Genomic DNA, 16,998 nt, shown 5'->3' on the forward strand with positions numbered 1-16,998 from the left:
AGATGAGGTCCCAGGCCCTACCCCTGCTCTTCATTTTCATAATAAGCCCACTGGGGATTCTGGATTTTCTGATAGTGTTAGCATATTTTGGTCAGTATTCATTTAATGATAACTGCTGTTGGAAGGCTTGTTCACAGCATTTTCTGGAATGTATTTAAAATTGGGAACTCAACCCTTTGGGTTTGAATGCATGTCAGTTCACTATTCAGACTTTTTCCCACATGACAGTAGTCAGACATGCAAGAACATTTACACCATCAGCATGTTTTTATTTTTGCAAGAATTGGTTTCTTACTCATGTAATTTATAACAAGTCTTTCTTAAAATCTCAGTGTCATACCAGGTGGTGTTTTTTCTTTGGATCTAATTTGCATTGTAACAGAACATGAGGACTTTGTTGTTTTTGTTGTTCAGTTGCTGAGTCATGGGCAACTCTTTACAACCCGATGGAGTGCAGCATGCCAGGCTCCTCTGTCCTCCACTGTCTCCTGGAGTTTGGTCAAATTCATGTCCTGGAGTTTTAGTCAAATTCATGTCCTGGAGTTTTGCCCAGATTCATTGAGTCAGTGATACTGTCTAACCATCTGATCCTCTGCTGCCCCCTTGTTTTGCCTTCAGTCTTTCCCAGCATCAGGGTCTTTTTCAGTGAGGCGACGACTCTGCATCAGGTGGCCAAAATTATTAGAGCTTTAGCATCAGTCCTTTCAATTAATATTCAGAGTTGATTTTCTTTGGGATTGACTGGATTGACCTCTTTGTAGTCCGAGGGACTCTCAAGAGTCTTCTGCATCACAGTTCAAAAGCATCAGCTCTTCAACGCTTAGCCTTCTTTATGGTTCACCTCTCATGTCTGTACATGACTACTAGAAAAACCATAGTTTTGACTATATGGACCTTTGTTGGCAAAGTGATTTCTCTACTTTTGAATACACTGTCTAGGTTTGTCATTGCTTTTCTTCCAAGGAGCAAGGATATTTTAATTTCAGGGTTGCAGTCACCATCCACAGTGATTTTGGAGCCCAAGAAAATAAAATCTGTTACTGCTTCCACTTTTTCCCCTTCTATCTGCCATGAAATGATGGGACTAGATGCCATGATCTTAATTTTTTTAACGTTTGAGTTTCAAGTCAGCTTTTTCACTCTCTTTAACCCTCATTAAGAGGCTCTTTAGTTCCTCTTCACCTTTTTACCATTAGAGTGGTATCATCTGCATATCTGAGATTTCTCTCAGCAACCTTGATTTCTTAAGACAATCCAGATCAAACAATATGACTGTTGTTTTTCCTTTTTCAGTGAAGTTGCTAACATTCTCTTTCTACAAGTGTATATAGTAACTGAAAATTATTAGCTTTAGCTTAATTTTGTTAAGCTAATAATTTTAAGTTGTTATATAGGAACTGAAAATATATATATTACTATATAGTAACTTAAAATTTTAAGTTAATAGTAATAGTTAAAGTTATTATTGGTAATTGGTGTTTTTTCTGAAGTCTTATTTTTTGTTCCTCCTAAAAGCCAAAAACTTGATGGAATTTGTGTAGTCATTTGATGATGACTATATTTTACGTCCACTGAGAATTGTCTTTATAACCAGCTATTTCTCAGCAGTGTTTGTTTCCCCTCAACACACACTTTCATTTGAAAACACTTTACTTTTTGACTACTATTATCTTACGTTTTGCAACATAGCTTATTTCATAGTCTTCTTTATACTTAATAATCTCTTGGTTATCCTTTTATAAGTAATTCTTCATATTTGCTACAGTTTACCCATTTCTCCTATATATGTACCTTCCTCTGTTACTCCAAAGTTAAGTCTGGGATTCTCTATATGAGAATAGCTGCCAGGTGCCTCTAACAAACATGGAGAGATTACAGGTCACTGCTTACACTCTGTCACTTTATCTCTTGCCTCTCAGCCATTTAGGTTTTGAAACATCTTTCCAGGAGGTTGGGGTGGCTCCTGGTAAAACTTGTGTCAGTTCTTTGTTCCAGAGATTCTGGCAAAATATAGAAATATCACCTTTGTCCCGATAGGTTTATGATAAAAGTGGCAATGCCAGGTTGGGGAAATGGATGTGCTGAAAAGTAGATGCTATGTACTAGGAATGTAAGAAAAGTGATCCAAGGATGAATACTTAAGAGAGGGGTCCTTTGTTTACGTGGATTCATGATTTCAGAGCTTTGTGGGAAGGTTGGGGTGTAAAACTCATTCAGATTCAGGAGAAGTATAGAATAGTCTTTGGTGTTGGGACTTTGGAAAGAAGGAATGAGATGGAATTGTATTACTCATGGGACCTGGGGCAAATCATTTCTTGGCTTCAAATCATCCAATAAAAAAGTAGAAAACGGTCTTATATCCATTTGACAAGTGAGAAAACATGGACTTTTATAATCTCTTACACTTAGAAAGCATTCAGTAGGGCTTCCCTGGTGGCTCAGTGGTAAAGAGCCAGTGCAGGGGATGTGGGTTCAATCCCTGGTCCAGGAAAATCCCACATACCTCTGAGCAACTAAGTCTGTGTGCTACAACTACTGAGCCAACAGTCTGGAGCCCTCGAGCCACAACTACTGGAGCCCAAGTGCCCTAGAGCCTGTGCTATACGGGAAGCTACCACGATGAGAAACCCATGCACTGCAACAAAGAGGAGTCCTCACTCAGAGTAGCTCAAAGCACCATAACAAAGAGTAGCTCACCACAACTAGAGAAAGCCTGTTTGCAGCAAGAAGACCCAGTGCAGCCATAAGTAAAATACATAAGTCTCCAAAAAAAAAAAACGTTCGGTAACTGGTAGCTTTTACTTCTAGCTGACCTCTGGCTGAAGGAAAAAGAATCTAAATCCTAGGTGATGTGATCAGGGTTCTGAAGAAGTGTGACAATCAGGAGACCCTAAAAATAGGAACAGGTCTGAAAGGAATGAATGTAAGACATGGATTTATCATGTTAGGCTGCAGCAGTAATGCTGGAAACACCCACTTGGGTTCAATTCAAGATGAACCTGATCATAGGGAGAAGGCAAATTATAGTTCACAGGGCAAGAACAAAGTCTTTACCAGGAGACTAAAGAGTATTTCTCAGCAAAATTATGAAGAATTGGTTAAGGTGAAATGTCCAAGAATAGCAGTAAATAGAAAAAACAGGGACCCTAGGAGCAAGACCATGAATTATATGGAAAGAGAAATTTAAAAGAGTTGGGAGTAAATCGCAGTAATGGGCAGGACAGCTTCACCAGAGCAATGGTGTTTTCTTTGTAGTTTGTGTCAGTTTTGATTGCTGGGATTGTGAGAGACATTTATTGGGTTCCCATATCCCAGTATTATGATGGAAATATCCCAGTATTATACATTGAAAATGTAACTGTAAACTAATGAGGCAGAGTCTAGTTTTCCTTCAGATTGCTCATAGTAAAGTGGACCATCCTATAGAGTAAAGGTCAGGCAGGTGGCAGGAATAATAATAGGAAGCAAGGGACACAGTGTGATATCCAGTGGCATAATCTAGACTGGGGGATCATTTTTTACTAAACCCAGCCCCTACTCTCTGACAAGACAGTAGACCCTAAAGCCCAAGGACAGAGAGAATGGATATGTGTGTTTGAGTTAAAAGTCCACTCTCTAAGGTATAAATATTTACTAACCAATACTGTAGTTCTAAAAATGGATCCAAATTCTCAAAATTCACTCTTCTCTGCACATGGCCACACCTGATTTGAAAAACATTATCCTTATAGAGTGAAAGAGTTACATTTTAAATAATTACTTTGGCTGTGTCGGGTCTAAATTGTTCATGGCATCATGCGAGATCTTTCAGTGCATCACACAGACTATGCTGTTGTGGCGTGTGGGTTTAGTTGCTCCATGGCATGTAGGATCTTCTTTCCCCAACCAGGGATAAAAGCCACATCCATTGCATTGCAGGGCCACCAGGGAAGTCCCAGAGAGTTACATTTTTATTTTTCTTTTTAAAAGCTAATAAAACTTCACCATAAGTGTAAACCAGTACAGTGTATCCATCAGTTTTGCTTTAAGACTTCACATTCTTTTTTTCCTTTTCTGGACAATTGAAAATAATCTGCTAGCTGTCCCTTAACTTTTAACATAAATTTTTATTTTGCAAAATAAAGACTACCGTTTGTACAGAATACCTAACCTAAGATTGTATCTAAACCTGATGATGGACAGATGAAGCAGAACGATCATAGAGAGTAATCATACTGGATGTTAAAGAGTTGACAACTTAAGTTGTCAAGATTCCATGACACTTAAGAATCTTTTTTGTTTTTTAAATCTCTTTCTAGGCAGAATGGCTAATGCAGATCTGGTGAAGTATGGTTTGGCTGATGTGGTGGAAAATCCTGGTATTATCACTGATATAGGGATGAAGGCAGTCAATGAAGTTTTCTCCTGTATCAAATATCTGGCAATTTATAATTGCCCCCATCTACATAACCCATACAATTGGATCTCAGGTACTATATCTTAAATACAGCTATATTTTATTGATGTCAAAATAATACATATCTTTGTTTTCTGTATGGCCTTAATTAACATTCCTCATGTAAAATGTAGATTTTTCTATAGATTGTTCATAGAAGCTCTGGGAGCCTTTGATAACTGAGTTGGAAATACTTTCAACTCCTCTTTGAACTCCTGAGATTCTCTGCCTAGAAATTTGCACTGTCGAGATAATAGATTCAGTCGTGCTAATTGTTATGTGTTTTTCTTTGGGCCGGGCACGTAAAATTAAGCTTAGGAATTGTTGCCTGGGATATTATGGTTGTTTTCTCTGTGTTACCTTAAAATGGCATATCATCTGAACAAAGTAGGTATGTATTTTAAAAACTTGAATTAGGTGACATACTAAACATGTAGTGAAATTTTCTATTACCTTAAAATTTTAGGCTACTTCAGATGATATCTCCCTGCCTGATCCCTTGGGTACAGAAGTGTGACTCTTACACTTGGTATTTTTCCTTATGAGAGGAGTTTTATTCCCCCCGCCCCGCTAAGGGAGTAATGCTGTTTATTTTTTTTAAGGCACTTCCTAAATATCCAAATTCACAAGCCTTTAATAAAGTTAGAGCTAGAGACGTTTCATTTTGACATCCTCGTACCAAACCAGGCCCTCCCTCTCACTGACAGCTGCAAACCACCACTGACAGCTGTCTGAGCCACCACGCAGGGATACTACAGCTCCACACAAAACCCACCTCCAGACCTGTTGCAAGGCTCCTGAGCCTCTGCTGAGATCACTCATTAGAATGGCCATGTCTCACCCATGAGAAGAGAAGTTCTACCCCTTGCCCAGCTGCACCAGAAAGCTATTGGAAAGTACAAATTTTAGGTTGTAGCCGGCATAGATCACTTTAAAAAAATAACATTTATTGGGTTTTTGGTTTGTTTGTTTTCTTAAATACAGAAGAGTATAAAGAAGAAAATAAAAAAAATGGCCTATAATCACATCACTCAGAACTCCTGTTAACACTTAAAAACTAAAAGTAATACATGCACTTGATAAACAGTATCAAACAGTACAGAAAGGTACAAAATGAAAGGCCTCCTCTTCTCAAAGGTAACCACCGTCAATGGTTTCTCATATATTCTTCTGGACAGGTTATTTTGTGCATTTGCAGCCTATACATGTATAGCATTTAAAAATGATTTATGTATACATAAGGACCTTACTATGTATATACATTGTCCTGTAACTTGTATTTTGCACTGAGAATATTTTGGAGAGCTCTCCATATTAGCAAACTTATTCAGTTATTCATTCTTTTAGTAGCTGTGTAATGTTTTATTAAAGGAATACACCAACATTTCTTTTAACTAGTGTCCTGTAGTTAAATAGGCATGTAGGTTTTAAGTGAATCACATTTAAACAAAAACAGACTTACTTTTAAGTTAACAATTTCCAGTCCATCTGGTTCTCATGAAATTGGGTAAGGAGACATCATAGTTTAGAGTCATTAAGTATTAGAGATCATGAAATAAGATAAAATTTACACAAAGAAAATGGGTTGGAAAGTCTTTGTGACCTATGGCAAAATTCATGAGTAATGGAGAAAGTGTTAGTTATGTATTTTCTTTGGCCATGTCATTTCTTCAACAGACCACTCAAGGTGGACTCGATTGGTTGATATCAACTTAGTGCGTTGCCATGCTTTGAAGCTGGACTCCTTCGGCCAGTTTATTGAATTGTTGCCTAGCTTGGAGTTTATTTCACTGGACCAAATGTTTCGTGAACCGCCCAAAGTAAGTCACATTTGAAAGAGTTTTTTACTCAAGAAACAACCTAAGTAATTTTTTCCCTAATGATATGCCTTTACAAATGATATAATTTGACTTTTTACTGCCAGCCTCAGTGAAGGAAGGCATAAAGGTTATAATAAGGAATGGCCACATGTTCTTGTGAGTGAGTACTAAGGGGTTTCCAGATAAAGGAAAAAGTAAGTGGAAAGCTGTTTCCATCAGGTTTATAAAGTTAATGTAACAGCAAAGGTGGAAATTTGAGCTAAAGCAAAAATTATTACTTAGAGTAGTTAGTTGAAAGATTAGATCTCTAATTAGCAACCCAACATCTAAGTAAGGATTAGGAACTTATTTTGGATGTTTTCTTTTGCTGCTACTTTTGCTACTCAGTTAGATATCTGGGGAAATCTGAAGTTGCCCAGTTGTACAAAATGTTATTTTAAAACTTCTTAATGTATATAGAAACTTAACTTATTGTAATAGAAACTTAATGTTTCAACGAATTAAGTTCTCTCTTGTCAATTCTTAATGGTTCTACCCTCACTGTTGAAGCAGTGCCGTATAGTAGGGAAAGCTCAGGGTTTGAGGACAAATTATTGGATTTCAAGTCTCAGCTCTACCATATACTGGTCATGCACTGTTGGGCAGATCCCTTCCCATTGTGCATGTTGTCATTTGTAAATCAAGACCAATAATTTTGTCTTGCTTGAGGTGTTGTGGGCCTTAAATGAGGTTCTTTATGAATAGGTGAAAGTATTTCATAAAGTGCTATATAAGTATTCTATGTAAAGATGAAATGAAGGAATATTAAAACTGCAGTGTTTTATTCTAACCCAAATTAATAAGCATGTGGTTTCATCTTGCTTCAGGGCTGTGCTCGGGTTGGTCTGAGTGCAGGCACAGGAATTGGGGTTTCCTCGGCCCTTGTTAGCAATCAGAACTCCAACAATGACAATGATAATAATGCCCAGAATAATGCCAACATCCACGACAACAATCACCATCACCCAGATGACTCAGATGAGGAGAATGACTTCCGGCAAGACTTGCAGCCAGGAGAGCAGCAGTTTGCAGCCGACGGTAACCCAGATCTTTTGTGAGCTCCAGATAGAGATGATTTTTACTTTGGGTCATGTTTCTCTGACTCTATTCTGTTCCCTTCTCCCCCATTTCAGCTTGTCACTTTACACATTGGGGAACCTTGCTAACAAAGCAGCTGATGGGGTGGATGGAGTTTGCCTGTCTGCTTGCTTGTTTCAAAGTTGTGTTTATGATGCCTCTTGTCCATAGAATCTATTGGAGGTACTTACAGAAAGGGAAGGACTCAGATGCCATGAGAATTAGGGTGCAGTGAGCCTTAGAAGCCTGGCCTAATGGAGATTTAGCTGTCAGGATTTGGGTGAAGAAGCATCTTTCAGTATCTTGCTAAACAATAAGTATTCTCTCTCATCATTGAACTTGAATGTGGAGATCATTTTTGGATGTACCAAGAACTGGAAAAATGAATACCAGACATGTGCTAGACATTGTGTTGGAAACCCTTCACGTACCTCTCACCATTAAGTCTTCAAAACCACCCAGAAAATTAAGCACATGAGCTAATAAGGACCTATGGGATTTCACTTATGTAACTGTCCATCCAGTTCTTTGATATGGACTGAACTCCTGCTCTCTGCCACCCCATGTGTTATTAGGCTTCATCTGCCCATATTGATGAGTGAGAATGGAGTGAAATTGTTCCCTTACAGATGTTCCAATTTCTCAGTTGACACTTAAGAACTGGAAAAGGAATCTCTTTTAGCCACTTTTTTAGTTGTTGCCCCTTCACTTATTCTCTTGGGCAGAGTAATTAATGAAAATAGGGTGCCCTGGTGTGTTTATTACTTTCATAATGAAAGTATTCTGTGTATAATTTCCTTTAGGATCACTCTGTATATGCAGGTCCTGACCTAGGAATCATTTGTAGGCTTTGTCTTCACTTCCCTACCCTACATGCTCTCTCTATAGAGAACTCTCCATTTTGGCTCTTGGCAAAGTCACCAGTGGCTCTTTTATAAAGGTTAGTGATCTTTTCTCCACTTGTATCTTCTCTGACATCTCACCTCAGCTGCATTTGTCACTGTTGTCCACTTCTATCTTCCTAAGGTATTTGCTTCTCTTGGCCTTTCTGAAACCATTTTCCTGATTTTTCCTCCTGTCTCACTGGACATGCCTCCTCAGGTTCCTTCACTTGTTCCACTTCCTCTCCTCTACTCTTGTCCTTGCTTTCCCTTTTTCTTTCTATAAGCTTATCCAGTCTCATGGCTTCAGTACCAGCTATATACTATTGAATTCTAAACCTTTATTTTCAGCTTTGATATTTCTGTTTTTTAAAGTAATTGCAGTTATATCCAACTTCATACTTCTGATTTCCACAGGAGTACTTTTAGGCATTTCAAACTTCTGGCTAAATCTCTCCAAAACACAAAAACAAAAGTGCAGAGCTAGCAAGTGCTAGGGGTTAAGAAGTAGATTGTGGAGTCAGCTGTTGTTTCTTTGCCTTCTTGTCCTTGCGTGCCATCACAGGATCTGGACTTCAGAGAACACCAACCGTCTGTAGGAAACTGGTGCAGCTCTTGAAGTGCAGCACTCCCCAAATCCTATGAACCCAGTTGTGTTTGGAGTTGGAGTACTAGACAGAGTATAGACTCCACTAGAAAGTTACATGGCCATTGGCTTCTCGGTATAGAATAGGGGATGCCTTTCATTGTTAAGTCATATATGATTCAACATGAACCAAAACATATGCAAGAATACTGTATTCGATTTAAGAGAGAACAATGAAACTTAAATCTACTAACATTTGAAATTAAAGTTCAATAGATACGAGATATAATTACAAAACAAATAACTTGAGGTACCGTATTTGTCAAATGTGTTTTCTTCAAATGCTGAAAAGTAAAGGAATTAGTGACAAAAATGCCAAGATTGAGGAACTCAACAGCTTCAGCAGAGGAAACCTAAGAATACCAAAGATGGTGGCAGGATTTTAGAGAAGTGAATGTTGCCATGAAACATTAGGCTCCATGGGTCTTTCCAACTTCATGCTATATTAATGTGTATTTATTATTACATACATGTCAGGTTAATTCTTTTAAATAAAAAATAAGGATGTGGGGAATTCCCTGGCGGTCTAGTGGTGAGGACTCTGTGCTTTCACTGCCATGGCCCAGGTTCCATCCCTGGATGGCACCCACAAGCCACAAGGCACAGCCAAAAAAAAAAAGACCCGAAGAAAGGGCATGTGGCTCTTGATCAAAACTAGAAGTGCAAAGAATTCAAATAAAAGAAACAACAGAAAAAAAAATAACATAAAGAGTGGTATAGGGATTAAAAATAAAAGGGATCATGAGGAATGAATGTTAGTTGAAATGACTAATATTGATGCTTGTACTCCTTAAGTACCAACATAACAATATTTTAAACATTAGTTTGAAATTGATATTCACATGTCGACTTTAATTACTGTAGAATTTTAGAATTTTTCATGCATGAACTTTTGGATTAGTGCTAGAATGAAGTAGATTCACTCACTCTGTTGCCTTGTTGTATTTATCTTAATCAGCTTGCATGAAGTAATTGCCTGTCAAAGAAGGGCATTGTAAAATTTTAAAGGCCATTTAATTTATATAAGTTAAGTGTCTTTGCTAATAAACCACTGAAATAAAATATGGTGTTTTTTTAGTGAACATTATCATGAAAGTAATAGACTCCAACAAAAGTATGTTTTCATTGTTATACAGAGTACTGTTTAATTTACTAAAATTCAATAATTTGGTTACGGATATTATCATCGTAGATTTGCACTTCCAAAACTGTTAAGATTTAGAATGCTTTATTGTGAACTACTTATGTTAACTGAAAATATCAATTCATTACCTTCATTTTGCGGCACTGTAAAACAGGAGGAGATATCTGTATTTTTTAACAATTCTCATTGTCTAACAATATTGCCATCTGTCAAAATCATGCTTCTGTAATTGCTAAAGCATTTTGCCAAGTTATTTAGATATAACTACTTTTGAAGTAATTATAACTGTAAAGCATAGTTTTATTTACGCATCATTAACTGTTTTTCTATCTGAATTTAAAATAAATCCCATGTACTTACTGCTTTCAAAAGTGGGGTGCCACTCCATTCCCTCACCGCCACCCCTACAAATTAACCACTAAGTGAAACTGCTCTGCAGCATTTATTTTGGACAGTGGTTCTCAAATTTATATATAAAAGAGACCAGTTAATGTATCTGTAAAAATAGCTCAGCTCCATCAAGGTTTATGATTATATTAGGTAACAGGATTTTTTTTTAATAACTGAAACAACATTTCACCTGAACAGAATGTTTGGTAAGCATTGATATTTGATTAAAAGATAGCTTACATAGTTTCTGTAAGTTAAAATTGTTCTGAAAAAGATGTACTTCCCAATGATAAAATACTTTGAAACAGAAAAATCAAAACCAAGAATCACTTGCAACTTCCCTAGCCCCAAAGTATTATCTCATTTAATTACCAAAGACATCTATTGAGATATTATCCTTTCTTTTCTTTTGTTTTAATTATTTATTTTAATTGGAAGCTAATTACATTACAATATTGTAGTGGCTTTTGCCGTACATTGACATGACTCAAATGGGTATACATGTGTCCCCCATCCTGAACCCCCCTGCCCCCTCCCTCCCTCCCCCTCCCATCCCTCAGGGTTGTCCCAGGGCACTGGCTTTGAGTGCCCTGTCTCATCCATCGAACCTGGACTGGCGATCTGTTTCACATATGGTGATAGACAGGTTTCAATGCTATTCTCTCAAATCATCCCACCCTCGGTTTCTCCCACAGACTCCAAAAGTCTGTTCATTATATCTCTGTCTCTTTTGCTTCTCACATATAGGGTCATTGTTATCATCTTTCTAAATTCCATATATATGTGTTAATATATTGTATTGGTGTTTTTCTTTCTGACTTCATTCTGTATAATAGGCTCCAGTTTCAACCACCTCATTAGAACTGATTCAAATGTGTTCTTTTTAATAGCTGAGTAATATTCTATTGTGTATATTTACCACAGCATTCTTATCCATTCTCTGCCAATGGACATTTAGGATGCTTCCATGTCCTAGCTATTATAAACAGTGCTGCAATGAACATTAGGGTACATGTGTCTCTTTCAGTTTTGGCTTCCTCAGTCTGTATGCCCGGCAATGGGATTGCTGGGTCATATGGCAGTTCTATTTCCAGTTTTTTAAGGAATCGCCATACTGATCTCCACAGTGGCTGTACTAGTTTGCATTCCCACCAATAGTGTTAGAGGGTTCCCTTTTCTCCACACCTTCTCTGGCATTTATTGTTTGTAGACTTTTGATGGCAGCCATTGTGATTGGTATAAGATGGTACCTCATTGCGGTTTTGATTTGCATTTCTCTAATAATGAGTGATGTTGAGCAGCTTTTCATGTGTTAGTTAGCCGTCTATATGTCTTCTTTAGAGAAATGTCTGTTTAGTTCTTTGGCCTATTTTTTGATTGGGTCATTTAATTTTCTGGTATTGAGCTGCATGAGCTGCTTGTATATTTTTGAGGTTAATTCTTTGTCAGTTGCTTGGTTTACTGTTATTTTCTCCCATCCTGAAGGCTGTCTTTTCACCTTGCTAATGGTTTCCTTTGTTGTGCAAAAGCTTTTAAGTTTAATTAGGTCCCATTTGTTTATTTTTGCTTATATTTCCATTACTCTGTGAGGTGGGTCATAGAGAATCCTGCTGTGATTTATGTGAGAGAGTATTTTTCCTACATTTTCCTCTAGGAGTTTTATAGTTTCTGGTCTTAAATTTAGATCTTCAATCCATTTTGAGTTTATTTTTGTGTATGGTGTTAGAAAGTGTTCTAGTTTCACTCTTCTACAGGTGGTTGACCAGTTTTCCCAGCACCACTTGTTAAAGAGATTGTTTTTCTTAATTGTAGATTCTTGCCTCCTTTGTCAAAGATAAGGTGTCCATAGGTACTTGGATTTATCTCTGGGCTTTCTATTTTGTTCCATTGATCTATATTTCTGTCTTTGTGCCAGTACCATACTGTCTTGATGACTGTAGCTTTGTAGTGTAGTCTGAAGTCAGGCAGGTTGATTCCTCCAGTTGCATTCTTCTTTCTCAAGATTGCTTTGGCTATTTGACGTTTTTTGTATTTCCATACAAATTGTGAAATTATTTTTTCTGGTTCTGTGAAAAATACTGTTGGTAGCTTGATAGGGATTGTGTTGAATCTATAGATTGCTTTGGGTTTATACTTATTTTCATTGATTCTTCTGATCCATGAACATGGTATATTTCTCCAGCTATTTGTGTCATCTTTGATTTCTTTCATCAGTGTTTTATAGTTTTCTATATATAGGTCTTTTATTCCTTTAGGTAGATTTATTACTAAGTATTTTATTTTTTTCCTTGCAATGGTAAATGAAATTGTTTCGTTAATTTCTATTTCTGATTTCTTGTTGTTAGTGTATAGGAATGCAAGGGATTTCTGTGTGTTAATTTTATATCCTGCAACTTTACTATATTCATTGATTGGCTCTAATAATTTTCTGGTGGTGCATTTAGGGTTTTCTCTGTAGAGGATCATGTCATCTTCAAACAGTGAGCATTTTACTTCTTCTTTTCCAATCTGGATTCCTCTTATTTCTTTTTCTTCTCTGATTGCTGTGGCTAAAACTTCCAAAACTGTGTTGAATAGTAGTGGTGAGAGTGGGCACCCTTGTCTTGTTCCTGACTTTAGGGGGAATGCTTTCAGTTTTTCTCCTTTGAGGATAATGTTTGCTGTGAGTTTATCATATATGGCTTTTATTATGTTGAGGTATGTTCCTTCTATGCCTGCTTTCTGGAGGGTTTTTATCATAAATAGCAGTTGAATTTATCACATATGACTTTTATTATGTTGAGCTATTTTCCTTCTGTGCCTGCTTTGTGGAGGGTTTTTATCTTCATCTATTGAGATAATTGTATGGTTTTTATCTTTCAGTTTGTTGATATGGTGTATCACATTGATTGATTTGTGAATATTGAAGAATCCTTGCATCCCTGGGATAAAGCCCACTTGGTCATGATGTATGATCTTTTTACTATGTTGTTGGATTCTGTTTGCTAGAATTTTTTGAGGATTTTTGCATCTTGTGTTCATCAGTGATATTGTTCATCAGTGATAGTTTTCTTTTTTTGTGGCATCTTTGTCTGGTTTTAGTTTTAAGGTGAAGGTAGCCTCAGAATGAGTTTGGCAGTTTACCTTCCTCTGCAATTTTCTGGAAGAGTTTGAGTAGATAGGTGTTAGCTCTTCTCTAAATTTTTGGTGGAGTTCACCTGTGAAGCCATCTGGTCCTGGGCTTTTGTTTGTTGGAAGATTTTTGATTACAGTTTCGATTTCCATGCTTGTGATGGGTCTGTTAAGATTTTCTGTTTCTTCCTGGTTCAGTCTTGGAAGGTTATACTTTTCTAAGAATTCATCCACTGCTTCCAAGTTGTCCTTTTTATTGCCATATAGTTGCTGATAGTAATCTCTTATGATCCTTCATATTTGTGTTGTCTGTTGTGATTTCTCCATTTTCATTTCTAATTTTGATTTGATTCTTCTCCCTTTTCTTGATGAGTTTGTCTAATGGTTTGTCTATTTTATTTATCTCCTCAAAAATCAGCTTTTAGTTTTGCTGATTTTTGCTATAGTCTCTTGTTTCTTTTTCATTTATTTCTGCCCTAATTTTTATTATTTCTTTCCTTCTTCTAACTCTGGCATTCTTCATTTCTTCTTTCTCTAGTTGCTTTAGGTGTAAAGTTAGGTTATTTATTTGATTTTTCTCTTGTTTCTTGAGGTAAGATTGTATTGCTATGAACTTTCCCCTTAGCACTGCTTTTACTGAATCCATATGTTTTGGGTTGTTGTGTTTTCATTTTCATTTGTTTCTATGTGCATTTTGATTCCTTTTCTGATTTTCTGTGATTTCTTGGTTATTCAGAAGCGTGTTGTTTAGCCTCCATATGTTTGTATTTTTAATAGTTTTTTTCCTGTAGTTGACATCTAATCTTACTGCATTGTGATCAGAAAAGATGTTTGAAATGGTTTCAATGTTTTTGAATTTACCAAGGCTAGATTTATGGCCCAGGATGTGATCTATCCTGGAGAATGTTCTGTGTGCACTTGAGAAGAAGGTGAAATTCATTGTTTTGGGGGTGAAATGTCTTACAGATACCAATTAGGTCTAACTGGTCCATTGTATCATTTAAAGTTTGTGTTTCCTTCCTAATTTGTTTGGTTGATCTATCCATAGGTGTGAGTGGAGTATTAAAGTCTCCCACTATTAATGTGTTACTGTTAATTTCCCCTTTCATACTTGTTAGCATTTGCCTTACATGTTGCGGTGCTCCTATGTTGGGTGCATATATATTTATAATTGTTATATCTTCTTCTTGGATTGATCCTTTGATCATTATGTAGTTTCCTTCTTTGTCTCTTTTCACGGCCTTTATTTCAAAGTTGATTTTATCTGATATGAGTATTACTACTCCTGCTTTCTTTTGGTCTCCATTTGCATGATATATCTTTTTCCAGTCCTTCATTTTCAGTCTGTATGTGTCCCTTGTTTTGAGGTGGGTCTCTTGTAGACAGCATATATAAGGGTCTTGGTTTTGTATCCATTCAGCCAGTCTTTGTCTTTTGGTTGGGGCATTCAGCCCATTTACATTTAAAGTAATTATTAATAAGTATGATCCCATTGCCATTTACTTTGTTGTTTTGGGTTCGAGTTTATAATAAACCTTTTCTGTGTTTCCTGTCCAGAGAAGATCCTTTAGCATTTGTTGAAGAGCTGGTTTAGTGGTGCTGAATTCTCTCAGCTTTTGCTTGTCTGTAAAGCTTTTGATTTCTCCTCCACATTTGAGTGAGATACTTGCTGGGTATAGTAATCTGGGTTGTAAATTTTTCTCTTTCATCACTAGTATGTCCTGCCATTCCCTTCTGGCCTGAAGAGTTTCTGTTGAAAGATCAGCTGTTATCCTTATGGGAATCCCCTTGTGTGTTATTTGTTGCTTTTCCCTTGCTGCTTTTAATATTTGTTCTTTGTGTTTGATCTTTGTTAATTTGCTTAATATGTGTCTTGGGGTGTTTCACCTTGGGTTTATCCTGTTTGGGACTCTGAGTTTCTTGGGCTTGGGTGGCTATTTCCTTCCCCATTTTAGGGAAGTTTTCAACTATTATCTCAAGTATTTTCTCATGCCCTTTCCTTTTGTCTTCTTCTCAGACATCTGATTTGAATGTTAGGGCATTTAACATTGTCCCAGAAGTCTCTGAGGTTGTCCTCATTTCTTTTAATTCTTTTTTCATCTCTGCTTCATTTATTTCTACCATTCTATCTTCCACCTCACTTATCCTATCTTCTGCCTCAGTTATTCTACTGTTGGTTCCCTCCAGAGTGCTTTTGATCTCAGTTATCGCATTATTCATTAATGATTGACTCTTTTTTATTTCTTCTAGGTCTTTGTTAAACATTGCTTGCCATCTTCTCAATCCTTGTCTCTAGTCTATTTATCTGTAACTCCATTTTGTTTTCAAGATTTTGGATCATTTATACTATCATTATTCTGAATTCTTTTTCAGGTAGACTCCCTATTTCCTCCTCTTTTGTTTGGTTTGGTGCACATTTATCATGTTCCTTTACCTGTTGAATATTTCTCTGCCTTTTCATTTTGTTTAGATTGCTGTGTTTGGGGTGGGCTTTCTGTAGGCTGGAAGTTTATGATTCCTCTTTATTGTGTAGCTTGCTTCCTGTGGGTGGGATTGGACTAGTGGCTTGTCATGCTTTCCTGGTTAGGGACACTTGTGTCTGTGTTCTGGTGGGTAGAGCTGGATCTCTTTTCTCTAGAGTGCAGGGAAGTGTCCGGTAGTGAGTTTTGAGGTGTCTGTGGATTTGGCAAGGCTTTGGGCAGCCTGTATTTTAATGCTCAGGGTGTGTTCTTGCTTTGCTAGAGAATTAGTGTGGTATGCCTTGCTCTGGAACTTGTTGGCTCTTGGGTGAAGCTTGGTTTTTAGTGTATGTATGGAGGCTTTTGGATGAGCTCTTGTCTATTAATGTTCCCTGGAATCAGGAGTTCTCTTGTGTTCTCAAGTATTCGATTTAAGCCTCCTGCCTCTGGGTTTCAGTCTTGTTCTTACAGTAGCCTCAAGACTTCTCCATCCATACAGCACAGATGATAAAACATCTAGATTAATGGTAAAATAATTCTCCACAGTGAGGGACACCCAGAGAGGTTCACAGAGTTACATGGAGAAGAGAAGAGGGAGGAGGGAGGTAGATGTAACTAGGAGGAGAAGACAGGGAGTCAAAAGGGGAGAGAGCAGTCTAGCCAGTAATCAGTTGCCTAAGTGTTCTCCACGGCCCAGAACACCCAGAGAGATTCACAGAGTTAAGTAGAGAAAAGAAGGGGGAGGGAGGAGATAGAGGTGACCTGGAGGAGAAAAGGGAGAGTCAAAAGGGGAGAGAGCAATCAAACCAGTAATTGCACCCCTAAGTGGAAATGGATACTGAAGACTAGATTCTTAAAGGTACAAAATTGATAACAAATACCAAAAAGCAAAAATTAAGAATCTAGAGTATAGGTTAAACTCTCAAAAATACAATATTAAAAAAAGAGAAAATCAGTCACAAAAATTATAAAAAATATATATATGAAATTTGCTTT

The 16,998-nt window shown here is 37.1% G+C and overlaps 1 protein-coding gene across 6 annotated transcripts in view; it reads left to right on the forward strand.

Annotated features, from left to right (window-relative positions):
- FBXO38 (F-box protein 38) overlaps nucleotides 1-16,998 on the forward strand; it is a 62,915-nt gene that overhangs the window by 24,870 nt on the left and 21,047 nt on the right. For all 6 annotated transcript variants that reach the window (XM_043913205.1, XM_043913209.1, XM_043913208.1 and 3 more), the window contains 3 exons: nucleotides 4,299-4,469; nucleotides 6,113-6,255; nucleotides 7,122-7,332. In XM_043913205.1, coding sequence (XP_043769140.1) covers nucleotides 4,299-4,469; nucleotides 6,113-6,255; nucleotides 7,122-7,332 — 525 coding nt within the window. The remainder of the gene's footprint in view (nucleotides 1-4,298; nucleotides 4,470-6,112; nucleotides 6,256-7,121; nucleotides 7,333-16,998) is intronic.

Source organism: Cervus elaphus, chromosome 9, assembly GCF_910594005.1.
Source record: "Cervus elaphus chromosome 9, mCerEla1.1, whole genome shotgun sequence".
NCBI lineage: Eukaryota > Metazoa > Chordata > Mammalia > Artiodactyla > Cervidae > Cervus > Cervus elaphus.